Source organism: Acinonyx jubatus, chromosome B4 (assembly GCF_027475565.1).
Source record: "Acinonyx jubatus isolate Ajub_Pintada_27869175 chromosome B4, VMU_Ajub_asm_v1.0, whole genome shotgun sequence".
NCBI lineage: Eukaryota > Metazoa > Chordata > Mammalia > Carnivora > Felidae > Acinonyx > Acinonyx jubatus.
Genome location: NC_069387.1, coordinates 30,945,632 through 30,966,517, shown reverse-complemented (window position 1 = coordinate 30,966,517; position 20,886 = coordinate 30,945,632). Strand labels below are relative to the sequence as shown.

The following is a 20,886-nucleotide window of genomic DNA, read 5'->3' as shown; positions in this document are numbered from 1 at the left end:
GTGACAGACCTGTACTCTGAACACTATAAAACACTGATGAAAAAAATTGGTGTACACAAAGAAATGGAAAGACATTCCTTGCTTATGTATTGGAAGAATAAATAGTGTGGAAATGTCTATACTACCCAATGCAGTCTACAGATTTAATGCAATCCCTATCAAAATACCAACAGCATTTTTCAAGAGCTAGAACAAACAATCCTAAAATTTGTATGGAACCACAAAAGACCTCAATAAGCCAATCTTGGAAAAGAAAAACAAAGCTGGAGGCATCACAATTCCAGACTTCAAGTCATGTTACAAAACTGTAGTAATATAAGCAGTATGGTACTTGGCACAAAAATAGGCACATAGATCAATGTAACAATAGAAAACCCAGAAATAAACCCACAACTATATGGTTAATTAATCTTCGACAAACCAGGAAAGAATATCCAATGGAAAGAAATTCTCTTCACCAAATGGTGTTGGGAAAACTGGACAGCAACGTGGAAAGAATGAAACTGGACCACTTCCTTACATCGTACATAAAAATCCATTTTAAAAATGGATTAAAGACCTAGAGTGCAACCTGAAACCATAAAAATCCTAGAAGAGAAAATACAAGCAGTAATTTTTTTGTTATTGACCATAGCAACTTTTTTTTTTTCTAGATGTCTCTTGAGTCAGGGGAAACAAAAGCAAAAATAAGCTGTTGGGACTAGATCAGAATAAAAAGGTTCTGCACAGCAAAGGAAACAATCAACAGAACTAAAAGGCAATCTATGGAATGGGAGAAGACATTTGCAAATGGCATATCTGATGAGGGTTAGTATCCAAAATATATACAGAATTTATAAAACTCACCCCCAAAACAAATAATCCATTTAAAAAAAGGGCAGAAAACATGAACAGACATTTCTCCCAAGAAGACATCCAGATGGCCAACAGACACATGAAAAGATGTTCATCACTATCAGGGAAATACAAATTAAAGCTCTAATGAGATATCACCTCACACCTGCCAGAATGGCTAAAATCAACAAAACAAGAAATAACAAGTTGGAGAGCATGTGGAGAAAAAGGGACCCTTGTGCACTGTTGGTGGGAATGAAAAATGGTGCAGCCATTCTGGAAAACAGTAGGGAGGTTCCTCAAAAATTGAAAAATAGAGCTACCCTCTAATCCAGGATTATTATGTTTGAATTTACCCAAACAAGACAAAAATCACTAATTCAAAGGGACACATGTACTCCTATGTTTGTAGCAGCATTAGGTACAATAGCCAAATTAGGGAAACAGTCCAAGTGTCTATCGGTTGATAAAGGGATAAAGATGAGGTATATATGTACAACAGAATATTACTCAACCATAAAAAAGAATAAAGTCTTGCCATTTGCAAGGACGTGGATGGAGCTAGAGAGTATAATGGTAAGCAACTTAAGTCAGAGAGAGAGAAATCCCCTATGATTTCACTTGTATGTGGAATTTAAGAAAAAAAACAAATGAGCAAAGGAAAAAAAAAAGACAAATCAAGAAACAGACTCTTAAGTATAGAGAACAAACTGATGGTTTCCAGAGGGGAGGGGGATGGGAGGATGGGTGAAATAGGTGATGGGGATTAAGGAGTACACTTGTGATGAGCACCAGGTGCTGTATGGAAGTGTTCAATCAATATACTGTACACCTGAAACTAATATAACATTGTATGTTAAAGTGGAGAGGCATCTTTAGGTGCATATTTTCCTTCTTTTAATACTTACCTTTTAGGTTATGTTTCAGGTTTGAAGATAATTTTGCTACTTTTATTTGTGAAGTGCTCTATGCTGTTATTATCTGCGGAAATACTTAAGATTGGGGGCCAGTTGGCTACTAAATGTGGCTTTTTCTAATCTGTGAAAACATTCAGAAATGACACTTACTCAGTGTCAGAGTCTTTTAGAAATTTTATTTGTTGTGTTTTAATGCATAGGTTTCCTAAAGCATATGTGAATGTATTTAATAATTTTGTTAATTATTTGAGACCTGAAGTTTTTCTAAAAACTTTTATTATGGTAGATTTTTAACTAGACCAAGGATAATGGAGAATGAAGGGCTTTTGTTCTGTATTGCTCCCTTACAGATCCATCATACAGACCTAAACACTTAGAATCTAATAAAATAGATTTAGTAAACTTGATCTTTGATCCAGAATGCATTGCAAGAATCTTGTGTTGTCTGTGTTAACATTGCTGAACATCTCTTATTAGATGTCAGGCGCCCACAGGCTGTGTCCAATAAATGGTAGTGAAGAGGGTGGAGGGAGTGGATGGAGTGGCATGTGCGTGGGGGGCTGGGTTGAATACTTTTGTCATACACAATAGGGAAATTTGCTTTTAATTCTCAAACAAGAGAGTGTTTAATAACAGGGCTGGAAGAATTTTATTCTGGCAGCAGTGTGTAGGACCTGGAATGGAGAAAGGAAAGATCAGGGACAGAAGGAAAATCTGAAAAGCTTCAAAGTGCCCATGAATCATCATGTTTAGAAACTTGTATAGTTATAGATTATTGCTTTGTTCAGATTTGCTCTGGTTAAGTAAATTTCCTCCTCTTTATAAAGTACAAGGTGGTAGCTCTTTGAGCTTTGAGGCTTAAGCCATCTGGGAGGAAGGACCTGCTTCGGGTCCCGTGTGGCTTACCCTGCCTGCAGAGAGAGGTAGTTTGGACAGCAGACAGATATTGTCCATCATAACCAGCCTGAGCAAATGAGAAGATGCCACATAAAACATCAGAGCGTGCAGCTTTTCCCAAGACCTGGAGCTTCCGGGCAGGAGTGAGCTCACACTCTTGCATGCCTGGAGCAACTGCTCCTTTAGATGTGGTTTTTGCTCTCCACTCTGCAGGAACCCACCCATCCCGCCCCTTTCATTTACTCTCTCATTTCCCGTAGGCATGTGAGCCTGGGACTTGTGTGCCGAAGTATTTAAAACTTGACTTCTTGGAATGAGAAGTGGGAATGGATGGTCTGGTTTTTGTGGGCTCAAAGGATAGTATAAAGTGAAGGGTGGTGGGACCTTAGATCCCCTTTATTATTACAGATGGTGAAATGACCAGAGCTTTTACTTGTCTGAGCTCACATATCTAGTTATTGGCAAAGCAGGGATTAGGGGTGATTCCCACTGAGTCTGCAGAAACTAGTGGACAGATGCCTGCCACTGAGGGCTCTGAGACACTGTGTGGTTGTAGAAGCCCCTCTTAGGTCTGTGCTCGGGGAGGGGAGTGTAAAGACATAATGCTACCCTTTCCTATACATATGAGAGACAAAAGCTTTTGTTTTAGGAAGCCACTAACTCCTAAGTATGAAAATAGTGGTAGCTGAGAGCTATAGGAAGTTTTAGGAAGTTATACTACATCTGGCTCAGAGACATTTGATATTTATATTTTTAGGCAGAAATCCATGAGGTGCTAATTTATTATCTATACTGACACTTAAAGCTGGGAAAAACTTTGACCAAATTTCCATCCAGAGAAATTTATGCTCACATAGTGCATTTAGATGCCACATGGCTGAGAACAAAGGATTTTTTATTTTATTATTATTATTATTTTTTATAACCACAAGCATACTCACTCAACATAGCAGAATCAGTCCACATCAAGCAAATTATGTTTGAGCTATGCTGGAGAATTTGCCCATTTGCAGTAACTTGATACTGAATTATAATCCTGGTGTGAAATGATGGTGTTCCCAATGCTGGTTGCACATTAGTGTCGCTTTGATTTCTCAATTGGTTTTTCTGGTTCTGGGTTAGGGTGGGTGGGTGGTAGTTAGTAAGTAAAGCTGTCCAGCTTTTTTTCTGATGAATCAGGATTGAGAGCCACTGGTGTTTACCCCCATTCCCTTTTGAGATAGATTGACACTAGATATTTATGCCACTAAAAGAGTAGATTTTACGGTGTGCAATATTAACCTACATGGTTGAGGAAGGGATTTTTTTTTTTTTTGAAAATTCTGGCTAATAATAATAGTAACTAATACTGGGCAATGACTAAATGTCTTGAGCTATTTTAACTGCTTAGAAGGTTTTGACTCCTGTAATCCTTTTAACCTCTATGACTTGGGTTCTCTTGTGACTCAGATTTCTCCACTGGAGAAACTAAGGCACAGAGAGGTTAAGTAATTTGCCCCGGTGGGGTTAGGTTCTTCTCCTCAGCTCCAAGCTTCTTGCTTTTTGCTGAATGGGCTTGTGTTTCCTTCATATTTATGATTAACAAGCCATTATACCTCAAGAAAATGATTTTAATGGTGTTGGCATTTCTACAGCTTGGGCATTTGCTCTACTGCCCATCTTTGTCCCTTGGATTATGGCATTCAGCAGACTGTGTGATGTGTGGGAGTTCTCATGGAAACCTCTGCTACCATGGCTCATGGCAAGGCTGACATATCCCCAGAGCTCTCCCCACCCTTACCACCCACCTTTTGGTATTTTGTCTTCAGGATCAATAGCATGGCAGTGAAGAGAAAAACAAAAATATCTCAAGTCTGGTCAGCTTTCTGATTTATGGACAATTTAATATTTTTACTAGTATGTCCTGTGGTCCTATGTGCTATGTTTATTGCGGTGATAATCAAATTATTTCAAATATTTTTTTGAGATCAGGAACAGGTCAGTTTATTATATTTTAATTTTTTTTTTTTTACTAGCAAACTTAGAGAGTTGCTAACAAATAGAACTATTTTACTAGCAAATATAGAAATATGTGAGCTTTTGGAAGAAAACTAGTCATGAAGGAGAAATGAAGGGGAATAAACAACAATACTGTGCTCACCATTACAAGAGAGTGGATGCTTGCACAAGCTTCTAAAAATGGGCATGATTTGGAAGGCCATTTTAATTGCATGGAGAAAGCCAGAGATCATGATGCAGCTTCCAATTATACTGTATTGTGTCCCCCCCCCCCACCCCAGATTGTTTTATAGAGAGGAATATTTTAAGCAACATAGCATTAGTTTTGCAACATTCTCAAACTGCCTGCGTATTTTCTCATGAACATGAGTTTGTTCTAATTTCTGATTAAACCATCCCCACGCTGACTGTGAAGTTTCAATTAAGATGCATTTTGCCTTGATGGGATGGACTGTTTCCTTCCACGGAGAATAGGGAACCTCTGTGCTCATAGAGTGCTCTCTGCTGGTGGCTTTGGGTTTTAATAGTAGTCACAGACCATCACTGTGTAAGTACAGAAGTGGGAAGGGTGAACTTGAGAGTCAGAGAAACTCTAAAGCCTGGCTTCCAGCTGGGCACCCCTTTGCTGTGGGGCCTAGAATGTAAGACAGCCCCTGTGGAGGAAGCTGGTCCCTGTTCTGCGTCCCTGCTGAGCTGCCAAACTCAAGGGCCTTTGGTGCCTCTGCTGCATCACTGTGATCGATACTTGAGCATATTTTAAAACACAGTGTGCTATGATAATGCAAAATTTATGAGGTAGTTGAGTCCCCCCCCCCCCCAAGTGGGGAACTAGCTGTGGGAAATAGGAAGTTTAAAAAGTTTTCTGATGTAGTAAACCTAAGATTAATTACTGTGATCTGATTAATACCTGATACCTTTTGTTTTTTGAAAGATTGCTTGAAATATATAGTCATCTAAGTTGATGGATTTTACCATCTTATCTGTGACAGACACTGACTTTAAAATTTGGGGATTCATTAAGGTACATATCCCCCAGAATAGGCATAATGACTTTGCTGGAGTGTGTATCTCTGTGCGTGTGTGCATGCGTGTGTGTGTTTCAGCTATAATTGATTGCTTTTCACCTTAAGGTTTTACTGGATTCATGTGAATCAAGGGCATCCCCTACCTCTTCAAGTCAATATATGCATTTGGCAAATGGGAATATTAACACACTGCTCTTAGCCATGCTTTGTAAAGACAATTATCTGTTTTGGAAGGGGGTTTTAAAAATGCTTTGTGATATCCTAAATATGGAGGCAAGCAATATGAAGTTAAAAGGTTTTGAGACTGAGGTCTTAAGCACTGTTGAGAGCTTGGGTGAGAAACTTGTGCGGTAAGTGTGCACAGGAAGTGTGAGGCCCACTGTGTGCCCTGATGTGAGGAGGGAGATGGAATGATCTCAGGGGGCACCGTGTTGAATATTAAATCTAAGTTAACCTGCTTCCTCCTGATATTAAGCAGCCAGGCCTATTCTTCAGTCCTTATTAGTCATAACACTTCCATGGAGGTTTCCTATGAGTGTAGCTTACAGTGACCGGCCCTGTGCAAAAGCACTGAGCTAATTTATATTAAAACTGAGAGTAGGTAAACTGTAATTTGTTTTCTGTACAGATGACATCCAGTGGAAAGGGCAAGACTGGATGATAGGATGGTGGTGGCTGAGATCTTACTTATTGCTATCTAGAAAATAATAAAGCTGATGTTTTTCTAGTGTTAGAATTTCTATATTTGCAATTTAGTATGTGCTTGATTGGAAGTATTGGTATAACCCAAATATACATTTTTTGGTATAACTCAGATTAGCAGTGACATTTAATGCTTTATTTATATCTTCCTTCCATCTGATACTGAATCATCCTCCTTTTGAGATCTCTCACTGTCTTCTTTAATTTTGTCCTAACTGGTAAAAGGTTGGAATCTGACAACTCCAGGAGTTGCCTCTGCTGCAGTGCTTGTGATCTGAAGTGTGGAACGGCAATGCCTTGCTCCCTTGGTGTCCCTGGGAGTAGTTGTGCACCCTGGTCACTGAGCCCATCACTGTGGGCACCGGGCACTCTCTGGGACAGGCCCCTCCTCACAGTCTCCTCTTCAGTCCAGCTCAGAATGTTCACAGGGGTAGGGGCCTGCCAGCTGCAATGGGGATGGGGGAAAAGGGTCAGATTCCTTAACTGTCCTCACTCCCTGTCCTGGCAGATCTGGTATGCCGTTTAAGCATTCCTGCGGTATTAGCCTCTATTATTTTTCTCACATGGTTTACTTTATACTTGATTCTAGTCATTTGACTATTTTCAAAGACAGCATGGAGATATAGGAAAATAACTTAATTTGAAGATTAGAATTCTGCTATTTTTACAGTGCAATCTCCTTAGCTTTGGAATTGATTTCTTTTGGTTGCCGTTGGTCTTTGTAAAGGGTGTGACATTGCTTAGGATTTATGTACAATTTTGCTTCAATATTGTATTCACTTAGTAAACTTTTTCAAGGGTACTTAAACTATTTGGTGTAAATTTAGAATAAAGCAGTTGTCCATCTTGAAATGTTTATTTTCCCTTTCTGGTATTATGTCATACAGGGTTTTACAGAGTTTTAATAAATGCCCTCTAATTAGTCTGAAAAGTGTTTTCTTTTGCTTCATAACATTGTGGCTTCTCATTAAATGAGAGTGACAGTTTAAGGGCAAGTTATTTAAGTTATGATAGATTTCACCTTACTAAATAATTCGCAACATTTCTCTGACTTGTGGTGTATACTTGTATAGTTTTATTTCAGATGAGTTGAGAAGAATTCTTGACATGGTACGAAAAGGTATTATCTCCAAGGCAGTTTTTTTTAAATCCAAAGTAAGAAAAAAAAGTGTCCATGATCCACACTATATTTATTTATTTGAAGGAGAAGTTGTTTTCTAAGTCACCTTGCACCGTGAACTGAAATTTGGTGAAATTTGGGTGTCAGCCCTTGTTTGCACGTCCATCCAAAACAGAGGTAAGTTTTTGCAGGAATGTCAGGTGACTGTGGGACAGACCCAAACAAGAATGAAACCGGAGGCTTTGCATTAAAACAAATACTCACTTAGACCATATGGGCTTTGCTTTTCTTTTGGCATCATAAAGTTTCAGTAAATATGGGCTCTGGTATTATATTTCACATAAAATGGATGTGCTAAATTTATGGTAATTAAATCATATATGTAATATTCATTACTCAGCTGTGATTGAACTTGATGTTAGATTCTTTGTCTAAATTTCAGATTGGCCTGAAATGTCTTAGTGGTGAGAAGGTAAGAAGGGCTTGATAACTGCATGACATTGAACAGGGCTAACCAAAAGGGTGGGTTGTTTCTCTCTCTTGTGTTAATATGAACACAGTGGTGGCTTCAGCTGTCAAACAAGTTTTATGTTTTCCTTGTCTGGTCTTGTTGACCTGCTATTTATTTTAGTCTTTTGATAAACAGGAAGATCTGCTCCAGTAGTTGGAGGGAATGTTTTAAGGAACATTTAAACAAATGTGAGAAATGAGAATTTTATCCAGAAAGTATTTAACTTGAGGGAAAAAAAAAAAAAAAAAGGTTGGGGGAGAATATAGTTCCAAGATAATCACATAATCCTTAAAATTTTAGAATTAAAAAAATTTGATTGGGGTCTTTTAGACTACATTTTTCTCTTCAAATCTCAAATTGTAAGTTCACATTTGCTGCTTCTGTTGGTGACATATTACCTTGTTTTTTTTTTTTTAATGTTTATTTTTATTTTTGAGAGAGTGAGTCAGGGAGAGGCAGAGAGAGATGGGGACAGAGGATCCAAAGCAGGCTCTGCGCTGACAGCACCGAGCCTTATGTGGGGCTCCAACTCACGAACCGCGAGATCACAACTGAGCCACCCAGGTGCCCCCATATTACCTCGTTTTAATAGTTGTTTAGTACACGGCACTTGAGATGCCATTAAGGTTGGGCCTTGAGCTAGCGATCTCTGTGCAGGTCTGAAAGTCTCTGCTGTGGCCCAGCCCTGGCAGGGATGTTGTGTGGCCAGCTCAGCTCAGCATTTCACTGCCCTGGAGGAAAAGAATGAATAAAGTAAAAAGACAAGTGCTGAACATCGGTGTCATGTCCAGGCTTCATCCCCTGTTGTTCAAACATGCCATGTGTGTTTTGGCTTTCCTGCCTTTGTCCTAAGATTTACCCCAATTGTAATGAAATAATTCCTTCATGAAGTGTTCTTTGTCTTCAGGGTTTTCTGAATTTTTGTAATTCCTGTACAACTTGGGTGGCATTTAATGTTGATAATTGGGTATTGTCAGTGAACTTTACACGTACCTATGACTTGCCTCCCCAAATTGACATGAAAGTCTTGGAGAACAGGGGCATTTTCAGACTTGGCTGACCCCCCTTTATTCTAAAATACAACCATTTTCAGACAGAGTGTTAAGTTCTTAACTGACTGGTAGTTTGTGACATGCCATCTTGCTGTCTTCAGTTGTTCAAGTGTGTAGTGAGTGCAGAAATGATTTCCATCATTAGAGGCCTCCATGTGGATGTTCTCTCATATCCCTGACAAGTCCTGCTGGCAGGACCCTTCCAGCAGTCTGCATGGGGTCATGGCTCTGCTACCTGCGGAGCTCTGGTTCCCACGCTGTCCCTGGGCTCTCCACTTTGGGAAGCTGTTTCAGGGGGTTGGGGTCTATAGAGCTTCATACTCTACTACTGCAGGGACATGTGTTTTATAAACATGTTTGATGGAGAATGTCGTAGGGAAGATTAGCTGGTTTTAATTTTATGAGTTTTCAAGACCAGGTTATGGTGGTCATGGGAATGGTTGTCTCCTTTCCACTAAGGAAAGGAAACCTGCCTGGGTGTGTTGAATTTTCCTGATACAGCATCACAGACAGGTTGAGCAACACATGAACCTCAGGGATGATTCGTCCTTTCATTTTTACACACAAGGCCTCGGGTGCCCACAAGGAGGAAATGACTTGTGCGATGTCCGGCCACTTAGCTCGTAGAGCCATTTTATTGCCCTTCTTTGTGGCCACTGATAGACAGGATATGTGCCCGCTAGATGCCTTTGTCATCAAAGTCCTGGTTCCTTGTTGCGGCCACTCTATCTGTGCATCTTTAAAGTTTCACAAACTGGCTTTGTTCCTGTTTTTTCTTCCCCTCACCCCAGTCGGATAAGTTTACACTTAACAACTCTCATTGTTTGAGGTAGTCCATTTCACACTTTAATTACTACTTGTGTAATTATATTTTGCCTGAGCTTCCTTAGAACTAATTTGCTTCTTTGCTTCCTTGCAGGATTTTTATCAGAAACTCTACTTTCAAGTATGCTACAGAATAGTGATAGTACAGATTAGCTGGATGACACTCCCCACTTCTCCTCGAGGGGCAGGATCCAAGGCCTCCTCCAGGAGATGCCTGGACCCTCAGACAGCACCACACCCTGGACACACTAGGTTTTTTCCTGTCCAGGCATACTTCTGATAAAGTTTAATTTGTAAGCTAGGCATAGTAGGAGTTCATAGCAATAACCAATAATAGAATAGAACAAGTATAAAAATATTCTGTGCTAAAAATTATGTGGATGTGGCCTCCCTTTTTCTCAAATATCTTATTGTACCGTCCTCGCCCTTCTTGTGATGATGTGAGGTGAGAACGTGTGTGTCGAGATGAAGGGAGGTAAATGATGTAGGCACTGTGATGTAGCATTAGGCTAATCCTAACCTTCTGACAGTACGTCAGGAGGATCATCTCTTTTTGGATTGTGGTTGGTGGCTGGTAACTGAAACTATGGAAAGGGAAAGCACAGGGGTAGTACTATATTTGTGCTTGCTGTTTTCTAATTTAGTGCTCGGATTGTGCTGCTTAATTTTTTTTTCCTTAGATGGTATGTATCACATGTACCATAATTTTTTAGAAGGAACAAATTGGAGGCACAGGTACCTAAATTTCAAATACCTTATAAAGGAAAACTTTATAAACTGTATAAGGACAGAGAACTAATTGTGCATTTAAGGAATGAAGAAATCGTACGGCATTACTATAATCTTTACATATATTTCATAAGGTATCTTGGAGCTGTTATTTAAAAACTCCCCCATTTCAAATGTATTTGAAATTGACCAGATGGGCCCACATAAAGTCTTGAGTCACATTAGGGATTTCCAGGAAAAATCTAAGTGCCAAAAATTTTTTAAACAAATATGTTAATAATGGAATACAAATTGATCTTTGGTTTGAGATAACCAGTAATATATATCACTGGATGTTCTTGGGTGTGAGGATTGTGTTTAAGAGAGAGTCTCTGTTGTTTCCTATGCTAGACTATAGATCCTAAGAGGATAGGGAACTTTACTGCTGTAGCTCTTGTACCTAGTTCAGGGCCTGCCATATGATAGATGCTCCATAAATATTTGAATGAATGGATAATGTCCACAGATTCAGTACAGTGATAAATTTATATAACATGCGCATCTTCAAGACATTGTTGTGAGTACTGTGGAGAGATAGGAGCAAAAGATGAAGTGAGATTAAGGACTGACATTGCAAAGAGAGATTAGCCAGGGATTGAAAGTTGAGTAAGGGTTTCACAAATGAAGAGATAGAGATGGCTTTCCAGGAGGGTACAAACAAGCTATAACAAGTTTGAGTGACGAGGAGATCCCATGGACTGACTAGCTTATAGCTTGGTGTTTGTGTGTGCGTGCGCGCGCGTGTGTGTAAACAGCCTTTGTCTATATTGCTCCCTTCCCTGCTGAAAATCTTTTCCAAAAGCTGACACACATTCCTGTCTGCAGGGATGCTCATGGTAATAAGACTCAGGAGCACTGTCTTGGGCAAATCTTTTGAAGATATCATCATAGATGCCTCCTTTGACTGATGATAGGAGTATTCTGGGAGGAGAAGGAAGCCCCACCTCTGGCATCAGTAGTCCTGAGGAGACATTGGGAACAGGCCCCTCCACCCTCCTGAGTGGCTGTGGTCTGATCCCCACTCTGAGCACTGTGGTCTGGTGTCCATGGCCTTGGAGCCATACTTGTGTTGGGATGTTGTGGTGCTGTGCAACTCTGACCCAGACCCCATGCAGTGTGGGGTGTGCTGGCCTTGAGTATAGGGGTCCCAGGGTACAGCTGGATAACTGTTTGCCAGGCCCCCGAAGGAGATTGGAGGTAGGTGCAAGCCCTCTGTCAAAATTCACTCCTTGTGGTCTCCTCTCCTGTATGTTTAGGAATATTTCTTCTGATTCAGTCGTGTTTGGTGCTGCCAGGTGTGAGGAATTAGTCGTGTACCTTAAAGTGATTTGAGATAGTTTAAGAAAAATTGGGAAGTGGTTTTTGGATTAAGTAATATGAGGGGGTAGTTGAGAGCTGCTTTGGGGTCAAGTTTTTGTTGGTTTGTTTTAGAATTCTGAGCTATTTAGAGTTATCATATTGCAGTGAGGTTTTCTTTCCAGGTCAGAGGAATTCTTTCTGGTCTGAGTCAGCCTCTCTTGTTTGCTGGTTGGAGAGTAAATATGCGAGGGTAGGTTTTTCTTGTGTTGGGCTGGGTGAGTAACCTTAAGGATTTTTTAGGTTGGTTACTTCTTTTGTAAGCATTAAAAAAAATTAACATTTTCATTATCTTTAAAAGATCTCACACAATATTGTAGTTATTGTCTTAACGGCACATGTGTTCAGGGCCACTGTGGCCACACGGTGGGTCTCTACCTTGAGGTATCCTAGGCCCTATTTTAATGTGTATGGATTGGTTTTTTTTTTTCCTACAGTTTTTAATCCAGCATCGCCTGGTGCATGACTGGAATGAAGTGCATCTTAAATCTGTGTGTTTTTGGTAGATAACGTGGTATGAAGCACTACTTCCTCATACTGAAGTTAGTCGAGTGTATTAATTGGTGGGTGATATATTTTTCATCATTTTTTCCATTCTAAGAAAAAAAGAAAAGAAGACTTTATCTTGGTCTGTTTTTCTCCTTCCAAATTTGTACCCCTCACAAGCCTGTTTGATATTCCTGCATGAGACAAATGTGTCAAAAAGGGCAAATCAGGACTTTAGAAGTTTGAGTGATATCTGAGCTTCCTTTCCCCTGCAACTTGAATTACATGTGTGATGGTCTTAAACAAGTTTCCTGTGTAGTCCTTTAGACCTCTCATCTACAAATGGAGCTGAAAACATTGACCTCACAGGCTTGTGAATGACTGGCACACAGGAAGTGCTCAGTACCTGGTGGCCCCTCACCTGCCCTTTGGAGAGTAAGGGTGGAGGAATGGAGTGGATCTAGAGGAGGGCCAAGGGCCAGGTGTCTGCTTTCATAGCATTCATGGTTGCAGGGCTTGTAAATGGAGGTGTTCAGTCCCAGGGCAAATATCCTATAGAGCTGTGTTGTCTTTCAGGGACTTAGGCTGGGAGCTAATGCATTTACAATAGTTCACATTTCCCTGCCCTTTAGAAAAGCCTTTGGTTCACTGACTTCCAGTTCAACAGGTAACAGCACTCCCACCCCACCGTGGCCTTGCGTGTTCTTACATTCACCAGGACTAGAGAGGTGAGAACTTGGTTGGCCAAGTTGAACAGAGGTGAGCTTTCGTCTTGCCCTCCTTTCCCTACATTATAGGCAGGCTTATCCAGGCTTCAGCTCACTTCTGCTTGGCATTTCAGGCCAGTGATGCTGGAAACTCACCTGTGTGGGTGAGGATGAAGGTGTTTATGCTGGAATTTGGGCTTGTTTTTACTGCAGGGGAAAAGTACCTGGAAGTCTTCTTTCCCCACATCTGAGATGTTGTCTGGGATATCAGCTAGAACAACCATCCAGCCGTTCCTGAGCCAGCTCTGGGAGTCAGAAGATAAGGTGTGAATGGTGGCTGTTGATCCCGACATGGCGCAGCATGCCCATGGCAGTTAGGAGAGCACAGGCCTGTGTTTGTTGACTGTATTCTCTGAGAAACTCTTGTGTAGTTTTTATCTAATGGGGTTATTACTTTTATTTTTTACAAATTATTTATACAATATGGTACATTGTTTTCTGTTCTATGCTAAAAAAAAAAAGGTGATGGTTGCTGCCTTCAGGGAACTTATCTAGAGGTAAACAGTGACAAATATATGGTCTAGATAAATACTTGGAGGTTGGAGTGCATTTCACAGCGGAGGTGGTTTTTGACCTAGATTTGGGAAGGTATATACAATTTGCATATTTGGAGCTGAGGGGGTGAAAGTGTTCCAGATGTGTGGAATAGAGTGAACAAAGACAAGGATTAATTCGCAAAACCGATATTTCCTGAACATCTATTCTGTCTCAGGCACTTTTCCTGGTCCTTGGGGTTTCTCAGTGAGTACAACAGTTGAAGACCTGGATGTGGTGAGGCAGCACTGAGGCCTGCCTGGGAGGACTGAAGGATAGAGACTGGAGCCAAGGGAAGCCAGGAAACACAGGCTTGGGGAGAGTTGTGTTTGGACAGAGATGTTGGATTTTAACCTTTCAGAATGTGATGAGTCACTACAAATGACTGCTGTCACGGAACAGGGACATGAGGAAATGGGTATTTTGTGAAGAAAGATAGGGTAGCTAGATGCAGGGCAGGACTAAAAAGATAGGAGTCTAGAAGCAGTGAGATGAGTTGGGAGGTAATTATTGGGAACAAGAGACGAAGGGAAGAAATTCGTCTATATGGTTATCACAGGAACTGTGTGTGTGTGGGTAACCACTTTTAAGATGTAGTAACTAATATCTGTTTGATTTAAGAAGTGTGGGCAAAAGCTTAAACCCATGAATTTATGAGCAAAACGTGATATGTAATCATGTAGAAGAAATTCGAAGTATTTCAGCCCCTATGCTACCCCCAATTCTAAATCACAAATTTTGTGTTCTCAGAATTTGTGCTTTTGGGTCACGTGGAGGACTCGTGGGCCTGCCTAGGTTGCTGGGCCTGCCTTGAGAAATTTTGATTTAGTAGGGCCGAAGGGGCCCGAACATTAGCATTTCTGACTAGTTCCCAGGTGATAATGCTGGAATGGACTTCTACTTTGAGAACCACTGCTTTAAATCATGGATGAGATTAGAACGTGTAATGTAACATTAAGGTGAGTGGTTTTTCAAACTTTTTTTAACAGTAGAAAAGTTTTTATTGAAAGGAATATGTTTCATACCTCTACAGTGTGCAAAATACAAAGAGATTGGGAGGAGGGGCTATACCAAGAAGACAGCTTTTGTTTGAGAAGCATCCATGTGGGTGTGAGAAGGGCAGGGACATGAATTAGCAGACCTAGGCTGGAGTCCTGGCCAACAGCATTTATTAATTGTGACCTTTTATTAGCTTATTCCCTCTGTGTCTCAATTTTCTCATTGAAAGCGAAGATTGTAAACCCTCTTACCACATTGGGTAATGCACGAGTACATTTTTAAAATTGTGGAACATAATGCAAATATAGCTGGTGTTTACTGTGGTTCTCATTCTGGCCCTGGCTCTGTCCCAAGACAGTCCCCGCTACCTTCCACACTTCCTCTGTTTCTATGGAGGGGTGCAGGGACTGGGGCAGCAGCCATGATTAAAGTGACCTCTGTGTTGCTGTGGAAGTTGTGTCAGAAGTAGAGGTCAATAATGGGCCAATTTCCCACATTTCTAGGCTAATGTGTGACTCTGACAGATTATGTATTCTCATCAAACAAAATGCCAGAAAGTTCTTTCCATGAGGTTGGAATTCACCTTTGGTTTCATGCTGCTGTTTTCTTTTTTGATTGACATATTAAATGAAGCCAGTCATTCTTCAAGGAAGGCATCAAGTTTGTGGTTTGCTCTGTGTTATGTTGTGGAGGTGAGGTTGGTGGTATGGGTGTGGGGTGTGGTTTGGATGGAAAAGTGGGAGGCAGAGGAATGCACTTGCCATTAAATAGTAGATAATCCCTCATTGTGATAGAGGTCGCTATTTTATTGTTCAGCATCAGCTATGATTTCTGACCATCTGTGTTTTCTACAGAAAAAATCTGTTTAATGTCAACAGTGTTATTATAACAAAATTGAAAATGGGTCCTATGGTTTGAATTTATACGGAAGGTTAAGCGTTTTTGAAATGGAGCTAAGGTAGGTAAAGTCAAAACTGCATGTATCATGACTATTTTGAAATACCGATGACTCATTTTTAAAAATGTTTATTTATTTTGAGAGAGAGAGCGAGTGAGCAGTAGAGGAACAGAGAGGGAGTCCCAAGCAGGCTCTGCACTGTCAGTGCAGGGCCTGATGCAGGGCTTGATCCCATGAACTGGGAGATCATGAGCCGAATTCAAGAGTTGGATGCCCAACTGACTGAGCCACCCAGGCGCCTCCATTTTTTTTTTTTTTTAAGAACTATAGAACAGTTTTTAAAAATGTTTTGTTTTGGGGGCATCTGGGTGGCTCAGTCGGTTGAGCATCTGACTTTGGTTCACGTCTCATGGTTTGTGAATTTGAACCCCACACTGGGCTCTTTGCTGTCAGTAGGGACCCTGCTTTGGATCCTCTGTCCCCCTCTCTTTCTGCACCTCCCCAGCTCACACCCTTTCTCTCTCAAAAATAAATAAATATTAAAATATTTTGGGCTTAAGTAAATTAGATACTTATCAGGGGAATCTAGAATTTCTATTGCTTGTAGTCTTCTATTGACTTCAAAAATGAAATGTTTTCTGTTTGTTATGTCATTAACTGCATTTGTCTTGCCCAGCTAACTATCTGATAGGAGTGATGAATGCCCACTTCAGGTTGTGTGCCCTGTTATTTTCAGGAATTTTTCAAACTGTTTCTCTCCAGTGTTTTCATTTCCTAACATCCTGGATGTGCATAGTCAGAGAGTACTGCTAGGATTTTTAGGAAAAGAGTAGCACCTGCTCCCTGAGAGGTGGACTTTTCCAGCTCCTGCACTTGATTCTTTCGATATTACCTCCATATTTCTGTGTAGACTTCTTATGTTACTTCTTTTTTTGTTGTTGTCATCTTCTGACATAACATGAAAGGTTTAACCCTGTTTCACTGCTCCACGTGTGCTTTGCCTCCATTCTGTCACAGCCATTACTTGGCTGTGTTTCTGTCTGAGATCTCTCTCTCTCTCTCTCTCTCTCTCTCTCTCTCTCACACACACACACACACACACACACACACACACACTTTTTGGACCTCCTTCCCTTGAAATTAGTTATAAATTTGATTAAATATTTGATGTTCACATTATTTTCATTATTAAAAGCTTCTCAGAGCTGAACTGTGTATGAGAGATACATTGATGACATTTTCCTTACAACTTTTGTGTTTCTGTTGAAATAAACAATGCTTTTTCCTTTGTTTGGTCTTCTATAAATTTACAACCAGTTCTATTCCAGGTTGGCCAGTTGTTAAAGTAACATCTTGGGGGGCGCCTGAGTGGCTCAGTCAGTTAAGCATCCGACTTGGGCTCAGGTCATGATCTCACGGTGAGTTTGAGCCCCACGTCAGGCTCTGGGCTGACAGCTCAAGAGTCTGGAGGCTGCTTCAGATTCTGTGTCTCCCTCTGTCTGCCCCTCCGCTGATTGCACTCTGTCTCTCACATTGTCTCAAAAATAAATAAACATTAAAAAAAAATTTTTTTAAATAAAGTAACATCTTAGTATTTACAGTGAATACTCTTTCAGCTTCGTCTTGAAGACCTTTCATTTGGAGCTTCTGGGCTGCTCCCATGTGGACTGGTTACCTTCCACACCCGGTGCCCAGCTGACATCCTGGATCAGCCTCACCATTATCCTGGGAGTTCTCTTCTGTGTTTTGTCTCCTATTTTCATATGCCATGCCATCCTCATTCATGGTTTATTTCTGTGGAACACATCTTCCAGTACTTTCCTGAGAAAGGTGCAGAGAGAGTAATTTTTGGAGAAGTTGCATTTCTAAAAAAATTTTTTTCTACTTTTCCACTTTACTGATAGTTGTTGGATGAGGTGTAGTATTTTTGGTTGGGGACCATTTCTCTTAGGAATTTTGAAGACAGTATTAACACCACTGTCCTCTGGATTCCTGTGTTGCTCTTGAGAAGGCCAAACTTGTTTTGATTCCTTACCCATTCATTGTGGTACTTGTATTTTACTTTCTGGATGTTTTTTGTTTTATCTTCTGTTTGTCTTTTTTGTTCTGTTCTCATATGCCTTGTTGTATGCCTGATTTCATAATTTGTGTTGGGTTCTCAAAGGGCCTTTTAAAAATGGAAACTCTTGTCATCCTGGGGAACTAACTTGAATGGTTTTCTGTTGTTTTTCTGTTTTCTCAGTTCTCTTTTTCTAGAACTTCTTTTATTCAGCTGCTTGACTTGACTGGTCTTCTATTTTATTACCCATTTTTATAATCTTCTTTTTTCCATTACTTTTTGGGGAGATTTCTTCAACTCTTCTTAGCTCTTCTAATGACTTTCTACTTGCAGTGGTTTCAACTTTTCTAGGAGCGTTTTGTTTTGTTTTCCTCAATTTCTTTCCTTTTCTCTTTCCCTCCCTTTTCATCTTCCTTTGCCATCTGGCTGTAACATGAACTCTTAGGGTATCAATGTTGAATTTTTTGTGACCGTCTTCTTTTTATACAACCTGTTTTTCTCAATGTGTGTTTTCTATTTTTTGGCCTATAGTCCATCCTTCGAGCTTTTTTCCTCAGGGTCTGTACCTCTGTTATTGGCTGAGTAAGAAGTGCTGACTATAACAGAGACCACAGGGTATGGGCAAGGGCTTGAAAGCTGGAGCTGCACAGGAGGGTCACCTGGTCTTTTGTCTTCAGGTGGTCAGATGCCCAGGGAGAGATCTTCCAGCCTTTTGTCTAGGTGGCCTAAACCCAGCTGCCAGCATTCTGGGAAAAAGTGGAAGCAGAGAGCTGGATTTCTTAGCATTCAGTATGTATATGTTCACTCATCTCCTCCCATTTTCAAGTACCTCTGCAGGTGTTCTGCCTCGGTCCCCCAGTTCACACCTCTCGTCATACCCTCTCTGGAGAGGAAGTCTCCAGGATGCTGCTGGGGCCGTCACGGTGCTGTGTGGAGTCAGGAGGGAAAACTGGGACTTTGCTTCTGAAAGAGACTTTAGGCTGATCCTGGTGTATTTCCACCCATGTTCATTCCTGTCTCCCGAGGCACTTGGTTTCCCCAGTTCCAGAGCTGTGTAGGGCCCTACCGAGGAAGTCACATTGCTGCCTGGTTTCCACATGGTCAGCTTGGGGCTCGCTTTCTCTGGCCTGCCTCCGGCACTTGTGTTCCCTGGTCTCCCTCTGTTCTCTTTGTTTTTTTTGTGGGGCTATACCTTGATGAATATGTATGTACTGCAGTTTCAGTGGGCTTTCAGGATGGAGGCAGAATACGTCTCTTTGATAGGAGGTTTTTACCTGCCATTTTTGTTGTGGAGCCAATTTTATGTTCACAATGTAATGAATAAACTCTGCTGCCCACATTTGCCCCCCCCCCCTTCCTACCTGTCCTTCTGCTGAGAATGAGTTCATGTTCTTCCTTCCTCCAGCCTGCTCATTGTAAACCTTTCCTGAATCTTTCCAAGCAAAATTAATCTTGCCTTCCTCTGAACTCAGTGCATTTTTATGTCTCTTTTTCTTATGACACATGGTCTACCTCTTTTTAACTTGTTTATGTCTTACCTGATAAGTTTTAATTTCTGACAGCAACGATTGTTGCTTTGCCCTGATCCAGTGCTTTGCAAATAGTAAATAATTAATTTTTAAGTCAACATAATTTTTCCGTTATCTTTTCATGGTCTTATATGTACATATATATATTCTCATTTGAAAACATGACAGGATACAGACCATCACCACTTGCACAGTTATTGCAAGAGTAGGGTATTGCTGTTGCTAATTGCAGATACTTTTCTTGAGACTTGTATGGGTGAGAAACAGGCAGCAGGTGTGTATTCCACCAGGTCATAACTCACAGAAGCTCATGGCTCTTTGGCACAATGTGATGATGCTCTCTCTAAAGGGCTAGAGATATTTCTTTATGGAGCCTGTGTTTCATTAGAACTTTCCTGGTACTGTTTTCTCTTACTGTGTCCTGGAATACAGTGGGCACCAGCATCCATTGCAATGGGCATTTTATCAAATTATGCCTGTGCTTTCATTCTCGGCCTATCTTAGAAATGTTCCCTCCACTTCTTTCCTTCCAGACTTAGGCCAGGTCTCTGCCCCTGTTCTCAGTCTGGGTGAGAAGCAGTGATTCTTCATGTGGTTTTGTCCCCAGATTTCTTCTCTGTGGTTGGCCCCATCCTTGGGGAGCCTTGCCTGGCCAGGGCATTTGCTCATCCACTTGATAGATGAACTTCATTCCTCGTTTCTTGCTCATGTGTAATGGATCTTTGGTTGTCATGGTACTATTGTTGTTAGTGTTTAAATCTTTGGTTATTTTTAAAATACACACCCTGTGTGAGACAGATTCTTCTTATTTTTTTTTAATTGAGTGTTGTGTCACGTTTGCTTTTTAACCTAATGACAGGTATACTTATTGTAGAATTAGTGTTTATGGGTATTTTTAAGTGTCTTATCACAACTCTTTGTTCAATTACATTTCTAAGTTTCTGTAGCTGGGACAACAATGATTTCTGCTATTAATATTTCAAACTTTTTAGTGTAAACTACCAAAGTAGAGTCAACAAATATGCTCTTTTTAAGAAAAGTTTTCCCTATGGGTTCTTCACTATTCTGTTGAAAATACAGCAAATCCTCTGTTTATTGATAGAGGATTGTGTTGATGAAAGCCAGTTAAAATCTCCTGAGAGACTACTGTTGCAGGGAATTGTATTTCTCAGTGGCAAACATATCCTTCCTGTATTTTATACTCTTGTGGGAAGAGGTTGTTTTTATGTGCCCTGCTTAGATTTGATTTTTTTTTTTTTTTTATAGTATGCTCTGTTGGGATTAGTGCTGATTTCCTACTCAGTGTTTTCTCTCCAGATAGTTTCTATTCACGTATTATGGAGTGGCATTTAATAAATGCTGGCCTGATAAGTGTTTTGACATGGTGTTGTCATGGCTGCTTGGCATAGCTGACCATTGAATCAGGACCCTTCTGGAGGCAGGAGACAAAGCTGGATCTCAAAATTAGACAAGCCTTGATCAGATAGTTGAAAGATTATAAGCCAGGTTTATAGAGTATTTGAAGGGGGAGGGAATAATTAGTGGTATGACATTCTGCTGATAGACCAAGGACAATGAGTCTCAAGAATGGACCATTGCATTAAGCAAC

At 40.6% G+C, this 20,886-nt stretch overlaps 1 protein-coding gene across 28 annotated transcripts in view; it reads left to right on the top strand.

The window, feature by feature from the left end:
- Positions 1–20,886, top strand: part of PARD3 (par-3 family cell polarity regulator) — a 665,533-nt gene that overhangs the window by 95,563 nt on the left and 549,084 nt on the right. For 8 of the 28 annotated variants that reach the window (XM_027073791.2, XM_027073779.2, XM_027073784.2 and 5 more), the window contains exon 1: positions 5,708–11,846. The exons of 13 other annotated variants lie outside the window; for them this stretch is intronic. In XM_027073791.2, the coding sequence (XP_026929592.1) occupies positions 11,541–11,846 (306 nt within the window). In that variant the 5' untranslated portion in view covers positions 5,708–11,540. Of the gene's footprint in view, positions 1–5,705; positions 11,847–20,886 lie in introns of those variants that run through there. 7 more of the 28 variants (XM_027073780.2, XM_027073795.2, XM_027073786.2 and 4 more) reach the window with 4 other exon arrangements.